The 20,723-nt window shown below is 40.6% G+C and overlaps 3 protein-coding genes and 2 long non-coding RNA genes across 6 annotated transcripts in view; all 5 read left to right on the top strand.

The window, feature by feature from the left end:
* The window catches only part of LOC124342055 (THO complex subunit 2-like), a 366,722-nt gene extending 351,613 nt beyond the window's left edge, over positions 1-15,109 (top strand). The window contains exons 6-13 of the mRNA XM_046795025.1: positions 9,749-9,855; positions 9,919-10,090; positions 10,149-10,394; positions 11,918-13,498; positions 13,576-13,863; positions 13,982-14,386; positions 14,463-14,885; positions 14,957-15,109. Of these exons, the coding sequence (XP_046650981.1) occupies positions 9,749-9,855; positions 9,919-10,090; positions 10,149-10,394; positions 11,918-13,498; positions 13,576-13,863; positions 13,982-14,386; positions 14,463-14,885; positions 14,957-15,109 (3,375 nt within the window). The remainder of the gene's footprint in view (positions 1-9,748; positions 9,856-9,918; positions 10,091-10,148; positions 10,395-11,917; positions 13,499-13,575; positions 13,864-13,981; positions 14,387-14,462; positions 14,886-14,956) is intronic.
* Positions 5,940-6,912, top strand: LOC124343062. Its single transcript, XM_046796180.1, has 3 exons — positions 5,940-6,405; positions 6,467-6,828; positions 6,890-6,912. The coding sequence occupies exons 1-2, from the start codon at positions 5,989-5,991 to the stop codon at positions 6,812-6,814; spliced, it is 765 nt and encodes a 254-aa protein (XP_046652136.1). The 5' UTR covers positions 5,940-5,988; the 3' UTR covers positions 6,815-6,828; positions 6,890-6,912.
* Positions 6,900-8,677, top strand: LOC124343055. Its single transcript, XM_046796171.1, has 2 exons — positions 6,900-7,462; positions 7,536-8,677. The coding sequence occupies exons 1-2, from the start codon at positions 7,460-7,462 to the stop codon at positions 8,583-8,585; spliced, it is 1,053 nt and encodes a 350-aa protein (XP_046652127.1). The 5' UTR covers positions 6,900-7,459; the 3' UTR covers positions 8,586-8,677.
* On the top strand, positions 10,874-11,766 carry LOC124343092. The gene is made up of 3 exons (XR_006919148.1): positions 10,874-11,063; positions 11,138-11,380; positions 11,456-11,766. It is a non-coding gene; the product is annotated as an uncharacterized LOC124343092 (long non-coding RNA).
* A 1,342-nt stretch (positions 15,110-16,451) lies between the features above and the next one.
* Positions 16,452-17,163, top strand: LOC124344542. 2 transcript variants are annotated; one of them, XR_006919766.1, is made up of 5 exons: positions 16,452-16,513; positions 16,577-16,687; positions 16,762-16,824; positions 16,886-16,954; positions 17,019-17,163. It is a non-coding gene; the product is annotated as an uncharacterized LOC124344542 (long non-coding RNA). The 2 variants fall into 2 exon arrangements; XR_006919767.1 differs by having other exon boundaries at positions 16,577-16,696.
* The last annotated feature ends 3,560 nt before the right edge of the window (positions 17,164-20,723 follow it).

Below are 20,723 nucleotides of genomic sequence, written 5' to 3'. Positions count from 1 at the left end.
CAAAAATATCGGGTTAAATAATTATTGGAATCTTCATTTCGGTTAAAAAGTCCATTCCATTCCAACAAAAAATGATGAAAGTAGATTTTCAAACATGAATAACTTTTGAAATCCTATTGGGTAATGGAATATTTGCCCCTATAGATATTATGGATACTCCCTTAAAGGTTTTTAAGTTGAATTTTTGTTTGAGTAACGCGGAATTCGACCGTGGCACACTATGAAAATCTTGAAATCTTAACACGAAAATGTAAAAAAAAAATATGAAAGTATATATTCAATTACGAATAACTTTTTGAATCCCATGGGGTAATGGAATATTTGCCCCTCTACGTATTATGGACACTCCCCTTAAAGTTTTAAAGTTGAATTTTTGTTTGGGTAACGCGGATTTCGACCGTGGCACACTATGAAAATCTTGAAGCACAGGAGAGCACAGGAGAGCACAGGAGAGCACAGGAGAGCACAGAAGAGAAAAGTAGAGCACAGGAGAGCACAGTAGAGCACATGGTAGCTTAGGAGAGCACAGCAGAGCACAGCAGAGCACAGCAGAGCACAGCAAAGCACAGCAGAGCACAGCTCAGCACTTGAAGTTGCTATTATATTGTAAGGATTGGCTGTCAGCGTTCTACTTATCGGCAAAATAGTTCATTCCCCTCGTTTGTTCATTGCTCTCTCGCTGACCTCGATGCAAGTCATTCCCCCTTCTGATTTACGACCCACGCTAACCTTGACTCCACTGTCAATGACCGCGTTTGATCCTGTTTTGACTTGTATAAAACCCCACCCAACGCAGTTCTTCTTCAGTCAATGCTAGGCTGTTCAGTCGGTCTAGTGTTGGCTCACTCCTTCTGGCTCACCCGTCGCAGGATGTCACATTCTGTCGGGTTATTGTTTCTTCTTTTTCCATTGCAGTTATGTTTTTGTATTTGCCCGCCTCATGCTAGAGAAGTCTCGCACTTCGCATGTAGGACCGTAAAGCCATGTATGTTCTACAATAAATTCTTTACCCCGTCTATCACCGTGATGGAGTGAGTGACTTTTCAGTTCTCACAATATTTATTTCACTTGTTAAAACCATTTTCTTATTACAGGATGTGTAAATCAATGTCCAATACACCATTTCAAGTCTATTGAATCAACAAATTGATAGAGCAATTCAGGAACAAAAAGTTTTAGAAAAATGCACATCACAGCACTTTAATTTTTTTAAATTATTCAAGTTATTTGAGTTCTATTGTCAGGTGTTGGAGTTCTATTGTCGGGCATTTGAGTTCTACTGTCTGATTTTTAAAAAAAGTGGAGTTCTAATGTCGGGTATTGGACATCGATTTACATATCCTGTAATAAAGAAACTAGTAACTTTATGCCCGTCCAGGGCTGGTCGTTAGTTGGCCTAGTGTAAAAGGCCCGTTATGCAAATTCCCTTGCCCGTGCCGTTTCCCCTTGCCCGTGGATCCCTTGCCCGCGAGCAATCTCCTTTGTTGGAGCTTTTAGGCGGCATTTTGTTCAAGTCGCCGAGCGAGGTCAGTCGTAGCTTCGGGCGATGGCGACCCTTTCTCAGGTAGTCGCCCGTCAGCCAATCAAAGCGTGCGCTCATCCGGACTGACAAATAAACAGATTCACAAACAAACTCCTCCCCCTTTTCCCCCATTCCGTTTTATAGACAAGGGACTAGTAACTTTATGCCCGTCCGGGGCCGGTCTTTAGTTGGGCTAGTGTCAATTTGCCCGTTGTGCAAATTTTCTTGCCCGTTATTTTTCCCTTGCCCGTGGATCTATTTTTTCCGCAATTGAAATCCTTTTTTTTAAGCTTATTCTCTTGCCCGTTATTTTTCCTAAATTTAGTATAATAGTGGCGTCACGTATAGTATAAATAATCTAAGTAAGAGAAAAAAACTAAATCAAAACTAAATGGAAATTGAACAATATCATGAATTTGTTGAAAATCCAAATTACTTTTTCATATCCGTTCATAGTGTAGTGGTTAGCGTACTCGATCGGGGAATGTTTGCCGTGCACTCATCCCCGACGTGTATTCGAAGCCATGTTTCAAACCCAGCACTCGTCAAGACATTTAATAGAGGACATAGAAATTGCCTATTGAAAATTTCTACCCCACCCTTCTCCCACATTGCCGGAGGTGTGTGTGTGTGTGCGTCCATCCTCAGTCCCCCTGTACGATTGGAGCCCCGGGTGATGTCGACCTTTTTGGTCGATTTTTGTCGAGTCGAGCGAAGTCAGACGTAGCCTCGGGTGTTTTTGACCCTTTGTTCAGGTAGAAAACGGTCGACCAATCACAGCGTGCGCGCAACGACACATAAAACCAAACAGACAGATACACACACAAACTACTCCCCCTTTTGGGCCTTTCCGTTTTATAGACAAGAGATGGTTCTAACAAGGCTCAGGCTCAGGCTCAGGCTCAGGCTCAGGCTCAGGCTCAGGCTCAGGCTCAGGCTCAGGCTCAGGCTCAGGCTCAGGCTCAGGCTCAGGCTCAGGCTCAGGCTCAGGCTCAGGCTCAGGCTCAGGCTCAGGCTCAGGCTCAGGCTCAGGCTCAGGCTCAGGCTCAGGCTCAGGCTCAGGCTCAGGCTCAGGCTCAGGCTCAGGCTCAGGCTCAGGCTCAGGCTCAGGCTCAGGCTCAGGCTCAGGCTCAGGCTCAGGCTCAGGCTCAGGCTCAGGCTCAGGCTCAGGCTCAGGCTCAGGCTCAGGCTCAGGCTCAGGCTCAGGCTCAGGCTCAGGCTCAGGCTCAGGCTCAGGCTCAGGCTCAGGCTCAGGCTCAGGCTCAGGCTCAGGCTCAGGCTCAGGCTCAGGCTCAGGCTCAGGCTCAGGCTCAGGCTCAGGCTCAGGCTCAGGCTCAGGCTCAGGCTCAGGCTCAGGCTCAGGCTCAGGCTCAGGCTCAGGCTCAGGCTCAGGCTCAGGCTCAGGCTCAGGCTCAGGCTCAGGCTCAGGCTCAGGCTCAGGCTCAGGCTCAGGCTCAGGCTCAGGCTCAGGCTCAGGCTCAGGCTCAGGCTCAGGCTCAGGCTCAGGCTCAGGCTCAGGCTCAGGCTCAGGCTCAGGCTCAGGCTCAGGCTCAGGCTCAGGCTCAGGCTCAGGCTCAGGCTCAGGCTCAGGCTCAGGCTCAGGCTCAGGCTCAGGCTCAGGCTCAGGCTCAGGCTCAGGCTCAGGCTCAGGCTCAGGCTCAGGCTCAGGCTCAGGCTCAGGCTCAGGCTCAGGCTCAGGCTCAGGCTCAGGCTCAGGCTCAGGCTCAGGCTCAGGCTCAGGCTCAGGCTCAGGCTCAGGCTCAGGCTCAGGCTCAGGCTCAGGCTCAGGCTCAGGCTCAGGCTCAGGCTCAGGCTCAGGCTCAGGCTCAGGCTCAGGCTCAGGCTCAGGCTCAGGCTCAGGCTCAGGCTCAGGCTCAGGCTCAGGCTCAGGCTCAGGCTCAGGCTGTGCTGTGCTGTGCTGTGCTGTGCTGTGCTCTCCTGTTCTCTCCTGTGCATTTTTCCTAAACTTTTTTGAATATGAAACAATAGATAAAAAAAAAACTAAGCCATAGAACTTGCCGGTAGCTCCGTGGTAAAAAAACGGTCACTCTGGCACATATTCGTATAGGCCATGGCCTGGTATAGGCACATGGCCGGCTCTTGGCCATTGGGAATCGGCCAAGTCGGTCATGTGAAACTCCATAAAATCTGTTTCGTGCATTTGTAAGTTACTTTAAAAAATTAAAACCTTTATTTTGTTTCCTCACCTGATGAAATCATTAACTGTGTTATGATGATTCATTGTCATGGCCACACGTGCAAACGAATGCCACGGGAATAAAATTGGCTGAAGCGTCAAGCGAGGTTTCCATGAAAACATGGGGTGTGACTAAAATGCGGACGTGGACCGTGGACCGTGGACGGCTAAATAGTGGACTTTGAAAAAGTGGACTAAGCTCACCGGAGTCCACTTATTAGTAACCTAGAAAGTCCACTATACATACTAAAGCGTGGACTTTGTTTACATTGTTTGGACATACCCAAAAGTTCAGGTTCTAGGTCGAGGATTGAACATAAACATCTTTGGAACTGGTTACCGATTCACACACTCAGGATTATGTTCAGGTTCTGCAACATGATTTGCATCGTCCTTTTACAGGTTTGGCTAATCCTTTGTTTTTCTTCTAGGATAAGCTCATGTTTTGGCAGAACTTGAGAAGTGTTCCCAAATGCTGGGCTGTGATTGAACCCTTTTTGTGTGCTCTCTACATGCCAAGATGTGAAAATGGAACAGTAGAACTTCCTTCTCAGGTACATATAAAATTTTATCAATGTTCAATCACTCAATGACATTTTACTTACAGGAAATGTGCAAGGTCATTCGTAAACCTTGCAGAATTGTGGAACTTGAACACAGGAGTGGCTGGCCAGATTTTATGACATGTGAAGATTCCCTTCTGGCTGCAAAGTTTGTAATTATTATGTGTATTCATTTTATTACTAACTATTTATTTTCATTACTAACGAAACTTTCTTCTCTTGTAGAATAAGGTGAGAGAATTGAAATTCAACATCACTCCAAAGTGCCAGTCTCCTCTGGTGAAAACGGACAATAGTTTGGCTTATGTTGAATGAGTTGACGGATGCGGACTGCCTTGCACTTTCCCGCTGTTTACAAAGGAGGAACATGAACAAGTCCAACGATTCACACAGACTCTGGTCGCCATGTGCCTCACCATCAACCGATTGTTATGTGAAGTTTACGTTCATGATTGACTGGCGCTCCGCTTCACGCTACCATACATAGGTAAGACATAGGTAGACATAGGTAAGAGAAACGCGGGGAAACGGCGAGCCTCTTTTTCTTACCCATACTTATAAAATAACAACTTCTTAGTGTTATCCCGCCACGTAACGGTGGAAAACTTTGTTCTTTAGATTTTTGAGGTAAAGAATAATGGGTTTGGGAATTAATGGGACATACGCCAGACATAGGTAAGGGAAACGCGGGGAAACGATGAGCCCTTTTTTCTATTTTGAGATCGATATTTGAGGGAGATTTATGGACGTAATTTCAATTGAAGTTCAGTTGCTTTCAGTAATCGTGATGTTACAGCCACGTCTCTTAGCCCTCTGTCCCGTTTTACTTTTACTGATTTCATTCGAATTCGAACTGATTTTTTAAATTTTCTATTGCGTGAAGTCCCTTGTATTTTCAATATGGCGTTTAGTGACGAACAAATGCTACTATTTCAGTCAGATTCAGGTGTTCCAACATTAACTCAAGTGCCGTTACGTCCCAAATCTGGCTTTACTTATATTTTTGAAGATAAAGAGGAAAGTAAACTGGGTAATTGGAGGGCAGATGGTTATCGCTGGAGGCAGAACGCGGCCAAAAAATTTCAATGGAATGGTGTGGTTTGTAAACGATATTATTTCAAGTTACAAATTGGTCCTCAAAGGTATTCCACTGTTTTTTCGAAACAAGCCATATCGTGCCCATTATTTAAGAACCGAACTCTGATATGGTATCAAGGAGATGATTCGATTGTTGTAGATTTTGCACATGGGAATCGTACAGTTAACAATGTAGAAAAGCCGTTCACACGTACCGCTCCGTCTGTACTTGAAGCTTTGAAACAAGATAATAACAAATTTCCTAGTCAGATATATTCCGATTTTTTACTTGCTGCTCCAAATGAACTGGATCGACACATCACGGATGCCCCAAGAGACTTGAAGCAAGTAAGGAACGCTCAATGTGCTGCTCGCCAGTCACAGCGTTTTTTATCTGACGGCATCTATAATTTAGTTGAACTGGCTTCTGAAACAGGATTTATTCATGACATTCACGTTGTCCCGCACCTCACCATAATTTGCTTTAACGAGGGTAAGTTCTAGCAAGTTTATTGAGTTTAGTATCGTTTTACACATTTTGTTTCTATTTTTAGACACAATTCAAGAGTTTGTTCAACTCCAGTGAAGATTTGCCTTACCAGTGCCTTTCTTATGATACTACGTTTGATATGGGAGACTTTTATCTCTCTGTGCTAACTTTTAGGCAAACAGAGTTTGAAGAGACTCCAGTTGTCCCTCTGTTGTTTATGATTCATGAACGTCGGCTTGAATCTGTGCACGATTTCTTTTTTAAATGTTTAGTTGTACTAATTCCAGAGATTACAAGATGCAAACGACTTGTCATTGTTTCGGACGAAGAGACCGCGATTGTAAACGCTATTCGAAACAACCTCCCTGAAGTACCAAGATTTCGTTGTTGGATTCACACCCTTGGAAACATCAAAGAAAAGCTTAGAACTCTTGGAATTAGTCAGCGACCAGAAATGAAGGAATACAAAAATGACTTCATCGACCTTCTGAATCAAGACTCGGAAGCTCAGTATCGAGCAAAACTTATTGAACTTTATATTTTAAAGTGGAATAAGGTAAAGTGTTATGAAGCTAATTAATTTTAACGTTTTATTTACAATGTTTCTTATTCTTTAGGATTTTTGTAATTATTTCAATAAGAACATTGATCCTGACATGCCAAACATGGGTTCTTGGGTGTTGCGTCCGTTTGGAATTTTATTGCTCACTACGAACCAGTCAGAATCTTTCAATTGCACAATGAAAAGATTCGGGGGATGGAAGCGATCTCCGGTTGATCTTATGGCGATTTCACTAATGAGACTTGACAAATTTTTTCAAATTAAAATTGCGAGAGGTCGTTATGGTCTTGGAGAGTATACCCTGAAAGAGGATTTTGTTTACATCTATCCAAAACAAGGGGTCGTTCTTCCGGCCATAATATCTTTGGAAGAAATTATAGCTCGTGTAAACAGTCAGAAGTAGACGCTCCAAAAGAGGTAAAGCATCCTATCTATATTATCTATGATATTAAATAAAGTATATTTTTTTAAAATTTAGAATCGAGACACAGAACACCTCGCAATAGAACCGAAGAAATTTGTTTACATTCCAAGTGAAAGCGCACAGGAAAGAGCAAGAAATATAATTTCTGAGAACAGAATTCACTCGTCAGCTGCCCATCATGTTTGGAATGTAACTGGATCTAGCGGAGAGGAATATACTGTTCGCCTTTTTAGAGATGGTACTCGTAGTCTGACTTGCACTTGTGCTGCAACTACGACATGTACACACCTGTTGGCAGCCATGTACTCCATCGATTGCGTAATGACTCAGTCTAAAAAACCAAATACTACTGCCATGAGAAAAAAAAGCCAGAAAACGTCCATACAAAAAGGGTGGTAAAAAAAAGCCTTGTGAGGTTGATAATGTCAAGATAAAACGAGCTCGAAAAGATGTATGTTGTTTTTTTTTTGTATTTTCTTATTTTATTCTTATGTTTTTTTTTTATATTAGGAAAGTTTACCATTTCTTCACCAAGAATTGCTTGATGAAGAAATCTTGTGTACGGAGGAGCCTGAGAATAATTCAATGGAAGAATAAAACATCAACGCAAGTTCTGATAAAAAAATGGTACAAAATTAATCATTTCATTATTATCAGTTCTAGTTCTCGATTCCTTATTCATCTTATTATTTTTTAATAGCCATTGGTCTCGTCTCCAAAGTCTCCAAACACGCCTGTGTTTGTCCGGCGTGTAAAAACACGTAGTGAGAAGCCGAAAAATCCGATTATCGACTCACCAGCGACGGTTGTTCCTTCCGGCATCAACGCACCCTCTTCCTGTAAGGAGTCCATCATTGAAATCTCATCTAAACCAGATAAGATCACTACTGCTTCTGACAAGAATGAATGTGTTGTCATCGATGCCAAATCAGAGGGACAATCTTTGGCCGCATCTCGACCAAGACGATTAAAAAAAGCTATAGACCCTCGAGAGAACAGAGCTATCTGTAGCGCAGTTATTAAGAACCTTAAGAAAACCAGCTGGTTGTGTGACGACCATATAGACTATGCCTCTTTGTTACTTCGCAAGTTGAATCCTTTAATTGGTGGCTTGTTTAATATCGACCAAGGGGTAAAAAAATACCCTAAAGCCGCTTGTGAAAAATGGGTACAGCTACTTCACAATGGGCGAGAACAAGGAGGGCACTGGGTTTGTGCAGCTTTTGGTTTTTCTTTCTTTCCTCCTGGTCAGGTGGTTATTTACGATAGTCTCTCTAGTAGTCCAAATAGTTTTGTCGTTGGGTCAGTTGCTAGCCTTATTCAGACGCAAGAAACATTTTTCACATTACAATTGGCAACCGCTTCACAACAAATAAATCATTATGACTGTGGTGTTTATGCCATCGCTTTCGCCACTGCTCTTATGTTTGACACTGACCCATCTAAAATTACTTTTGACTCACAAAATATGAGGCAACATCTTATAGAGTGTTTTACCCGGCAAAATTTGACATCATTTCCTTCTTTAAACCTACTTTCTCCTTTCCAAGAAAAATTACCGGCCCAGATCGTTCAAGTTTACTGTTTGTGCCGTCGGCCACTAAGATTCAGATTGGGCCAAATTCCAACAAAAGAAGAAAAACTGACACAGTGTGAATTATGCAATGATTGTTTTCATGGTTCTTGTTTGCCTTCTGGCGAAATATTTAAAGTTAAGAATTGGCGCTGTCAAAAATGCGTGAAAATTTGAATAAGTTTACTTTTTTATGGATTCTTTTTTATTATGAACAATTATTTTTGTATATTTTCTCAATTTCTTATCGTTGTGTTGTGACCATCAAATAAAATTCAGGCAAGAGTACATACAAACACTGTCATGGATTTGAGTCTGGTCCACTTTTTCGGTCCACCTTTTAGTTATCAAAAACTTGGATGTGGACCGAAAAAATTGTGTCGAGTCCACTCATTCAAAGTCCACTATTTAGCCGTCCACGGTCCACGGTCCACGTCCGCATTTTAGTCACACACGGAAACATGGCAGGTCGTCGGGCTCATCTTGTTGGCCTCGTATGTGAGACTTTCTTGCCAATGACCGCGCATCTTTTTAAAAATTCGCAAGAATTTTCTAGTATCTTTTGAGCACCTTTACAATAAAGTTTAATCTTTAGTTAAGCATTGTAATTATGAAAATCGTGTTTTGCTTTATCGATCTGGTTCGCTCTTTCCAAAGTCTAAGACCGATGTGGTCTAAGTGTGTGCTCAACAATATCTAGTGACATTTCAGATTTCAAAGAAAATGGGAAAAGCACCTTCCAGTCCAATACCAGATGATAATTCACATTCACCTCTAGGTATACTATTTGCATATTTTTTTTTGTGTTTGACGTAAGAAAAATAGGTACTGTAGTGGTAACAATTGATCCACTATTACCCGTTTTACAATTCTCTTAGTATCAGTTAGATGTTTTGACTATGTTATAAATTCTAAATTATTATTAGTTGGGGCCGATGACAAAGATGATGAAGGGAGAGAAGATGAGGAGGAAGAGAAAGAAAATGGTGACGATGAAATAGATGACGAGGAAGAAGGCAACGACGAAGAAGAAGACGAAGAAGAAAATGGGATCGCTCCAGGTATAAGTAAACTGAAGTGTTGTTGTGTTGATCAATAAATAAGTGTCATTATTCTCTAATTACAGCATGGCCCAAGAGTGACGATTGCGAGCTCTTCAAGCGTATGCGAAAAGCATGTCCAAAAGATGATGCCATGAAGTATGAATCGGGTGTCAACCATTTGAACTGGGAATCCGTAAGTTGTTGATTAAAAATTTTAAGTTTGTAAAAACGTGGTATGAAAAGTAGATAGTAAATGTCCTGCCTATTTTATTGACATTTTTTTATTTCTATAACCAGAAAAATGAAATGGCTCCAAAAACACTGATATCCCCTACTTTGGCGACCTCCAGTAGTCAATTGTTATTCAAAGCAGGAAAGAAGACTGAACCACTTAAATCACCAATGTAATCAAAGTTTCTGTTGTATTGTAGAGTGATGGTATACCATCGAATTATTTTCATTATTAGGAGTGCTGCTGCTTATTACGATATGACGCATCCGTCCAGATTAGGTCAACGTACTCCTGATCAAATCGATTATGTTTGGTCAATGTTGTCTGTGGAAAAGATGAAGAAGTGGATTGAAGAGCACTCAAAGAACTATGAAGATTATGTTTTGGATATGGGCGAATTCGCCGGGGTAAATTCAAGCATTTCTTTTTTATGCCAATTTTTATCTAATTGATTTTTGTGTTAAGTCATTGAAGCCAGCCGAACGTAAATTTTTCCGCACATTTATGAAGAATCGAGCTGGAGGTCTGGAAGATGGAGATAGAAATAGTAAATCCAACTTCCACATCTTTAAAATCCTTAGAGGATTTTTTAAAGACAACATTATTTTACAAGCAGAGAAGATTAATCTTTCACATGAAGGCTATGCAAAACTAACAACTGAACTCAATCAAGGGATTGATGACACCGTCACTCCACTCTGCATTTTAGAAGTTGGGAGACCGGGGCTAGTTGGCCCTGGGGTAAGTCGCTCTTTTCCCTTTAATTTGGCGCCACATGAAATTTATAATTTTTCAGAATAGCCAAAGTGTTCAGTTTTAGCGATAGATGGTGTGTACCAAATTCCGTCTGCACTTAAACCGTGACGTTTTAAAGCCCAAAAACGTTTTTCATCAGTGATTTCCTTTTCATCAATTAGATATTGAGTGTGCAAGCAAGAGATTTGCTTTTTCAGAAAGGTAATTCCTTTAGCAAACTGTTAATCAAATAGTTTTATCAATTTAGTGTTCATTAATGTAAGTAATTTGAAAAGATGCTATGACACCTACCCATGTGGTAGGTAGGCCTTTTTTTTCGGGGGCAAGTTGGCCAGTTTTTATAGTCTGTTGCTCTGTCAAAATTTCCTTTCTTTTTCTTTTTAGATTACCAAAAACTATGTTGAAGAGGAAAGAATTTAAGTGTTATAATTTAAAGAGCCATTGAAATGGTTTTAAAAGAAGTAAGCATGTGTGAATCCCATTTTATCTACCAAGAAGAAGTTTCTAAAAGTGTAAAGACTAAAGCTACATTGACAGAAAGAAGGACATTTGTTTCAATTATAGGAACAGATGTCTAGAAAAAGTGCCTCCAAACTGAAATGTGTTTTCTCAAGGTTATACCAGGTAACAAAGAAACTAAATGCAGTCTTCAGAATATTAAATTGAGCTAATGAGTCTACAAACATTTTATCGGGCAGGTTTTCATGGATGAAGGAAGGGCTGTACTAGTTCATTATTTCCATCGATCAGCAGACATTTATGTTTTCCTGTCCTGTGTAAGAAAGCTTTCAATTTACGTCCACAATGAATCTCAAAATTTTTCCCCCAACCAAGATCGACAAAACTTTAGCTAGGCCATCCCAGAATTGTTGACTCAAGAGATTTCATCCAGAAGTTGTAGTGTCTCATTTAAACAACACAGAAAAATCATTTAATGCCAGGTAACAGTGAAATAAAGAGCAGTCTGGTGGCCTACTAAATTGAGCTTTAATAATTGAAAACCTTTTGTCGAACAGGTTTTCACAGATAGGAAAGTGACACCTAAAGTGTTTTGCGTTAAAAAAGAAGATTCAATTAAGTGTATGTATTTAAAAGTTGGTTTATGGGTTCCTGATTCGATTTTTGCAAAAACATTTTGTATGTGTAGAATGTCGCAAATGTTGTGTAAAAATGCAATCCCAACTTACCCCAATTCATTGGGCAACTTACCCCGTAGTTGGGGCAAGTTGCCCATTGAAGGTGTCGCAATAAAACGTATTTTTCGGCAAGTATTTTTCCTTTCCTAATAATTTTTTTGACGCTATTTTTATGTTAAGATGATAAGGTTTCATTTAAGCTAAAAATGTTACCTTTTTAATGAAAATTACGACTCACAGGAGCGGGTGTGTAAAAAAATGGCCTACTAGCCCCGGTCTCCCCTAAACATTTTATGAATATTATTCTCTGACCATGTACAAATATTCCCCTCACTTACACAGGTTGTACAGTCTTTAGTTGATTGCTTCAACTTGGATCCGAATCGGGTGTTACATGTGATTATGGAATCATTTGAATGTCGGCCGCAGCTTCACAGTCGTATTTTTGTTCCACTGATTTGCTCGTACATGTCAGATTCGTCGACTTTGTGTGAAGTCTTAGGGTTCAAGTTTACTTCATTCGACCCGTCTTCTACACCAAAATCTCTTTTCGTCATCACTACTCTTTTATTGCAGCATGGAGTCATTCATCTTGAAGGTATTTATCGTTGGCTTACGCCTGAAGACAGCGAAATTGACGAATCCGCCGCTAAAGAATTAGCAGACGCAAAAGAGTATGCTCGTAGAATGGATATCATCGCTGTTCCAAAAGAAGACGAAAAAATTGAAGAATTGATTGAAGAAAGGGCACCTTATAATCGGAAATTTGTACTGTGTGAAGCTCTTCTTTCAGTGGGAGCTTGGGATCAAGCCTCTTCTCTTCTTAAACGTCATCCAAAGCATTTCGTCACATCTTATCGACCCATCTCGAGCAGTATCTGCAAACTGGTCGACTACGTAACTGAACCGGTGTATCGCACTCGATGCTGCATATCTCCAGAACTTTCTGGCAAACCAGTTTTACCTGTCGGTGTATGGAACTTCCCCAAGACAGCCAAGGAAATGAAGGAGTTGAGAAAAACTGCTTTCCCCATGCTACTCTCTTTGGGACCCCATTTGTATAACGATCCTATCCTCCTGCACAAGTTAATCCGTTTGTGCAATGCTGCGTTAGATGATTGTGGCTTGAACAGTTCAAAGAAACCTCCGCAAGACCCGGATTCGCTGTACTTTGACGTTTGTACACTGTTTGATGTTGTAATATTGCCATCACTTGCCCTCATGGAATCGAATAGCAGTGTGGAAGAAGAAATCTGGAATGTTTTGAAGAAATTGCCTTATGAGCACCGTCATCGTCGGTATGCCCTTTGGAGGAACGACACGTTTCAGAGCCATTCTTTGCTCATCCGCCGCAAAGTAGACTGCGTTAAACGCATCAAGGACATCATGGAGCGTATGAGCAAGGATAACGTCAAGCCCACGGGTCGAGTGCTTGGCAAGCTTAGTCACAGCTGCCCTGGCTTTCTTTTTGACTACATTTTGTCCCAAATTCAAATCTACGACAACCTGATTGGCCCTCTTGTGGATTCACTCAAGTACCTCACAAACCTTTCGTATGATGTTCTTGGTTATTGCGTTTTGGAAGCACTTTCGAACCCAGACAAGGAGCGCACCAACCCTGATGGAACTACCATCTCTATGTGGCTGACGGCCCTTTCCGCCTTTTGTGGAGCCATTTGGGGCATCGAAGCGTCCGAGGAAATGACAAAGGAACACATGGAAGCAATGCAAGGCGGTGAGCTATTAAGAGCTGAAGTTGCTCATTTTGGACAGGTTCGGGTTACCAAGAAAGTTGCCCAGCGTTTAAAGGAAACATTGCTCGAATACAATTTGGCCATATCCCTCTGTCATGTTATCGCACAGCAACGCTGCAAATCGAGCCAATGCCTTGAAAATCGAAAAACAGAGAATAATCATCTAAAGGTATTTCTTTTACAAATAATTTACATTTTAAAAATACATAGCATTACATCTTTTCTATTTGATTTTTCTTCATGTAGTTGGATGGTAAACTATACGACCAATGTCAAGATACGCTCGTTCAGCTTGGAACATTCTTGGCTTTGAATATGAGTGACGACGATTATTATAGACGCACACTCCTGAGCGAATTCCGACCTCCATGGTCACAATTAGAATCATGGCTCTCCGAATGCCATAACCATGCTGATGTCGCATTTTTTCTGGCACGACCAATGTTTTCTCATTCGATCAATTCCAAATACGATGAATTGCGGCGTGCTGAAGAGAATTTACTTCCGGCCCAGAATACTCAAAAGTCTTTAGAGGTAAGTCGCTTGTATTTAATAAGTTTGTCTTACTTGAAATGATTCCAAAAATTGAATTTATTAGGCTGTACGATTGGTCATGACTCCCATTTGTGAATAGGTTCTTCCTTTGTTCTAGGACCGAGTTTGGGAGGATCTATCTCCTCAATTTTTTGCCACTTTTTGGTCGCTGACGGTCTACGATTTGTCAGTGCCAAATGCTGCCTGCGAACGTGAAGTGCAACGCCTGAAGGTAGCCATTCAACAGACAAATGAAAATCGTGATCTGTCAGCCATTAAACAGAAGAACGAGTTGGATCGCTGTAAGGCTTTGATGGACAATCTTCTGGAAGAAGAAAAGAAACAGAAAGACCACAATGAACGTATCATGGCGCTATTAAAACAAGAAAAAGACAGCTGGTTTCTCTGTCAGGTGGCTAAATTATCAAAAACGGAGACGATCACCCCGTTTCTTCAACACTGTCTTTTTCCTCGCTGCGTTTTCACCGCGACAGATGCCTTATTTTGCGCTCGCTTTGTACAGGTACGTGCGTGTAAGTAGCTCATCATGAAGATTTTCTCTGGCTAACTTGTTTTTTTTTGTTGTTGTTTGTTTTTAGCTTATGCACAATTTGAAAACACCAAACTTTTCAACGCTAAATTGCTACGATCTCATCTTTTGTGATATAACATGGAAAGGCACTATGACTTCATATTCGGAAAACGAGGCAAATCGTTATGGACGCTTTTTGTGTGCCATGCTCGAAACTGTAATGCATTGGCACTCAAGCAAAAAAATATTTGACGAAGCAATTGTTCTGGATTCGTTACCAAATTTCGCCTCGGCGAACAGCCTCCGGAAAAAAACGATCACGTTGACTTTGAAATCTATCGTGATATTGTTCACAAGTGGCACTACAATTAAGATTGCCATAGCGCTAGTTGTATATCTGAAATCAAAAGACTATGTCCAGATTCGAAATGCACTGATCGTCCTAATACGCATCTTGCCATTCTTCCCCGTTATCACGCCTCTTGTCGGGGTAATTAGTTGTTATTTCTTTGTTGAAACAAATTAATTAATTTTTTTTTTATTTGTTTTGCATTCTAACAGTTCATTGATCGAAATGTCGAAGTAGTACGCCGTGAGCAACGAGTCACGCGACAGGATTTATCAGCGATGGCTATTTCATATGGTGGTCAATTAAAGAACAAAAAAACGTCAATTCCAGAACATGAATTCCATCTGGCGACGAGGAAACCTTAGGCTGTTTCATTTTTGACTTTTTTTTGAAATTTTGGGGGGACGCTCGGATTATATGTTCTTATGATATAATGAGACTATCCACCAAGTTTGAGCTTAAAAAAATAAAATTTGATATGCGCGCTTGTCGATTTTCTCCAAAAATTGGCATTTTTTCGAATTTTTTTGCAAATAACTTTATTTCCACTAGTAATTTTTTTCACGACGCTTGCACATAAGTTTCTAATCTTGTTATAGACCTGCACACCAAATTTCATCAAGATCAGAACAAATTATATTTGCGCGCCGAGCCAAAACTCTATATGTCCTTGTTACATTTGAATTAGTAGGCAAAAAACGTTAACAGACAGATAAGCCAGACTTTTTAGTCACATCATTTCTTTTTCTGTAGTCTTCAACTACCTGCAACAGAAATTCCTGTTCTTCAACAGAAAACTTTTATCTTACACCCGTCCACGAACCTTCCCACCCGGAAAACCAAAATTCCCTGTGATTGATCTTAATACCATTGATTACCCCAAGCAATTACTTGATTTCATCGGACCAAAGAGTTGGCTTCTTTTCAATTCATTGAATTTAAAAGAGGAACGTCTCGATTGGTTACAAGCTCCAGTTTCTTTTTTGGAAAAAATGTTTGGGTACCGAAGGGTAAAAATAATTGTTCGATCACTAGAAGTAGTCAATTATTGCGCGGAAAGAGCTTTAAAAATGATAACTGACTTAAAGGAGGCTACGGCTTCTGTTGAAGAACAGGAATTTCTGTTGCAGGTAGTTGAAGACTACAGAAAAAAAATTGATGTTACTAAAAAGTCTGGCTTATCTGTCTGTTAACGTTTTTTGCCTACTAATTCAAATGTAACAAGGACATATAGAGTTTTGGCTCGGCGCGCATATATAATTTGTTCTGATCTTGATGAAATTTGGTGTGCAGGTCTATAACAAGATTAGAAACTTATGTGCAAGCGTCGTGAAAAAAATTACTAGTGGAAAAAAAGTTATTTGCAAAAAAATGCGAAAAAATGCCAATTTTTTGAGAAAATCGACAGGCGCGCATATCAAATTTTATTTTTTTAAGCTCAAACTTGGTGGATAGTCTCATTATATCATAAGAACATATAATCCGAGCGTCCCCCCAAAATTTCAAAAAAAGTCAAAAATGAAACAGCCTAAGGAAACCTGTAAGAAAGAACATTGTCTTCATTGTTTCATTGATAAAACTCGGATATTTACAAGGATATTTATTTTATTATTTTTAGGTAACTAAAACAGCTCCTCAAAGTACCAATCCACTTGTTGTGGTAGCCAATCCTGGTGCTCAGCCTGAGAATGGAGTTGTTAATGCGTACGAGAGGGAAGAGGATAAAAGAACGGAAAGAAGATAGAGAAGATAGGCCTCATTCGGGCAAGGTAGGAAAACACGATGTCTCCAAAATTACATGGTTATTAAATGTAACTGAATTATGTAATCAGCTTGATCGTGAGGATAAATGTATGGAGCGTGACAGAGAAGACCGCAAGGAACGACGTAATATCCAAGAAACCGAGGAAGAACCTCGTGAAAGGAAAGGCGAGCGTAAAAGGGTAGACAAAGTTGTTGCATTTCTTCATATTTGTTGCTTTTCAATTCTGAAGCTCTTGCTGCTTGTTTGTTGAAGGATCGGGTGCCAGAGGATATTTGATGGATGTCAAACGTCGAAAGGAGGACGAACGAGAAAAAGGTAACTTTTCTTATGAAAAAACTACAGTGAACTGTTACCAATTTCTTAGTTAATTTAACAGTAAGATCCCCCAAGGCATGGAAACGGAAGTCCCCCTGATGGAAACGCTGATAGACGAGGACACAACAGAGTATTATTATTTAAAAAAAATTGTAAATCTTTCTCTTAAATATTTTCTTTTTTCTTTTGTATAGCTCTCTCGCTCTCGTAGCGCACCTCGCTTTCACGAGAAGCATTGGATCGCTCATTTCACCCGCGCAGATAGAACAGAACGAGCTCCTTATTAGATTATTAGATTATTATTATCCTTATTATTATTATTAGATAATATTCCTTCAATTATTACAATTAAATTTGATTAACCTTAATTTAGCTTAACCTAACCCAACTTGCTTTTCTCACTTAAAATTCGTAATAATTTAAATTCTACGGTTTTTATTTTAGAGAACTGGATGTTTCATTCTGCTCTAAAGTTACAGATGTTGGATTAGCATCATTGTGTGTCAGTGTTGATCATTTGGGAAACAAAAATGAATTTCTTGGTCTATGCAAATCAATTGTTAAGCTATGGACCAATAGAACCCAAGTAACCAATAGTGGCATTCAAGTAGCCATTGAAAATTTGCCTGAATTGGAATACTGTGATATGGCCTCAATTCAAATCTTGGCAGAGATGCATCAACGGGACTTCCGGAGCAAAGAGCAGCTAGAAATTCCCAAGTATTCCTTCGTTGATTTGAAACTCAAGAAAAAGTTCTCTTCTTCTTACACTTGGGGTTCACTCAAGATGGTGTTGTCTCTTTGTCCGTCCCTGTTAAAAGTGCACATTACTACGATAGCTGGATTGAGGAACGCAGATCTTTTATCCCTTATTTTTGTTGAAAGACTATGTGAGCAAAATACGGGGGTGTACGAATATTTTTTCGAGTTGACTACCCCTCGGGTTCCTTGGTGCACCCGCAACCAAGAAATAAATCAAACCTCATCAACGTTAATTTTTCTACAGAAAATCGGTATTTCCGCTCCTTAAAAAAAGATTTTCTCCAACAATAATTGCAATAATCTTTGTAGAGGTAACAATCGGATGTGAATTGTAGTATAAATAAAGTTTTGAACCAAATTTAATCATTCATTTAAGCATCACGCACTTTTCCAGTCACCCGTACCCAAAAAAAAAAAAATCTTCGGAAAACTGAAGGGCTGGGTTAGCAATTTATTTGTAATTTGAAACATTTTTTGAATCAATCAGTTTGACCAAGTCGACCATCCGAAAAATCAATAACTCTTACTTTTGAGCGATCAGTCGGGTGGTACTCAATGATTCCATTTGCTTCCAATGTTTCAAAGTAATAAGGCCAAGTGTTTTGTACTTCAACGTACGCATCTCGTTCTCCGTGTAAAAGGCGTTTAGTCAAGTTCTATAAGAAATATAGTGTGTACGTCAACTTAGAATTCGAGTAATGTAGATAGATAAAGAAGAGGAAACGGAAGTCGGAAGAGGAAAAGAACAGTCAGCCAATTAAAAAGTTTTCTTGGTCTAGCCGGATATTATAGGAAATTTATTAAAAATTTTGCTGATAGAGCCCATGCACTAACAATTTTAACAAAGAAAAATAGCCCCTGGAAATGGGAAGAAGAAGAAGAAAAAGCTTTCCAATTTTTAAAGAAGTGTCTGACCCACCCACCAATCCTACGCTATCCGAACTTTTCGCGAGAGTTTCTTATTCATACAGATGCGTCCGGATATGGTGTAGGATCAGTTTTAAGCAAAAAACATATAGAAGATGGTGAAGAAAAGGAAGTCGTCATCGCTTACGCTTCCCGACATCTGAATGATGTTGAGAAAAACTGGAGTACCATTGAAAAAAAAGCGTACGCAATAGTGCATGCGGTGAAACAATTTTACCCGTACCTATACGGAAGGAAATTTCAAGTATTAAGTGATCACAAACCATTGAGAGAATTATTAAGGAAGAAAGATACTTCAGCAAAACTAGCTAGATGGGCTTTATGCCTGCAAGATTATGATATTGATATCGAATATCAATCTGGAAAAACAAACCAAAATGCAGACTGCCTCAGTAGAATTCCAGAACCAGATAACAATACTAAGGCGCAACCTGAGCAAACGCCAGTGATAAATGCGCTGACAACCATAAACTTTGCAGAAGAACAAGAAAAAGATAAATACTGCAGGCGCGCGCGCGAAAAATATAAGAAAATGTTGAAAATAAAAGAAGAATTAATTAATGAATCAGAAACAGAAGATGATAGTATGTCGATTAGGGATAATGCAAATCGACGACAGCCCCCAAGACAGTGATCAAGGATATCTTACAGATGAAGACAACGTATACAACGATGAAGAAGAAGTAGTAGAGCTAGAAAATGGCCTACTAGGTACATCTACAGGAAGAATCCTGGCCCCAGAATCCTTAAAAGAGAAAATTTTTAAAAGATTCTATGACAGTCCATACGCAGGACACCTTGGAATAAAGAAGACGACAGCAAGGATTCAACGAAGATTTAAATGGCACAAAATGGGAAAAGATATCAAAGAATATGTTAAAGGATGCGAAATTTGCGCTAAACGGAAAGCAGTAGGAGCAAATAAGGCACCTTTAAACCCGATTCCTCCCCCAAAAGATGTATGGCAAACAATGGCCATGGACATCATGGGACCGTTAGTAGAATCAGGAAGAGAAAGAAACCAATATATTCTAGTAATGGGAGAATATCTGACACGGTACATTATCACAGCACCGATGCCAGATCAAACAGCGGAGACAGTAGCAAGAACGTTTGTAAATAATGTAGTATTAATTCACGGAGTACTGTAATGACGTCACTCGGCGGAATAAACTAGACGTCGATGATTGAATGAACTAAATGTATTGAGTCGTGTCAAGTAATGGAGGGGCCTGAGTAGCGGGTTTGCACTAGGCCTCAGTCGTGTATCTACTGTGTCGATTAGACAAAGGGTAAACTCAAGGGGAGGATGGGAGGCTGTCAAGTAGCCGACGGGCAATACAATGTTGCAATATCGCAAGTCATCACACGTCCCCTTTTTTGAGTTAAAGTGGGAACTTTCACTTTTTGATTAAATAGATTACATTAAGAGAAGAGTTAACATTGATGAAAGAGACGATTATACATTAAAGAAAAAATGGAATTAGTTATTTAGTGTATCGCGTTGGACGTTTAGTCTGGCGTGTTGATCGTCTCGGCGTATCGTTTGATGGAGTTCTCTTGTCTTTTCCGCGCTTCCGGCTTGTAGTTCCAGCTGTTCCATTTGATCCGGGTGGATTTTCTTCCGGTGGAGTTGGGGCCGGCTGGATGGATGGCCCCGCAGGCGGATTGCCTGGCATGACCGGCACTCTTTTTCGTAGCATTCGTCGATTTCGGCGAAAAAGACGACCGGCTGGTGTCTTAACGATGTAATCCCTGTTTGGGCCGATCTCTACGACGATTGCTGTTGTTGCCCAGCATTTGGAGACGGGGTGTTGAACAATCACATGGTCTCCAATTTTGAAGGGCTGCAATGGGTGAGCTGTCCGGTTGTAGTGCTCGATTTGCACCTCTTTTGCTCTTCTCGCCCTTTTTTCTAAGATGTCAGCTTTCAGCTGCCATTCAGGTGCAAAAGATCGGCGGTGGGCCGGTAGAGCGTCGCGCACTGGTCGGTTAAATACCATTTGGGCTAGCGATGCTGCACCTGAGCGAGGAGCGTTCCTGAAAAGTAAAATAGATTTTGCGAATTTGTTTGTGTCGAAGGAGCCATTTCTCCATGAGCCAGTGATGAGTTTTTTCATGCTCTTGATGGTCGCTTCGGCAAATCCGTTTGACTGGGGGTAGTGGGGCGCTGAATTTCCGATTGATACGCCCCAGTCTTTTGCAAAATT

Source organism: Daphnia pulicaria, chromosome 6 (genome assembly GCF_021234035.1).
Source record: "Daphnia pulicaria isolate SC F1-1A chromosome 6, SC_F0-13Bv2, whole genome shotgun sequence".
Lineage (NCBI taxonomy): Eukaryota > Metazoa > Arthropoda > Branchiopoda > Diplostraca > Daphniidae > Daphnia > Daphnia pulicaria.
This window is presented reverse-complemented; position numbering and strand designations above follow the sequence as displayed.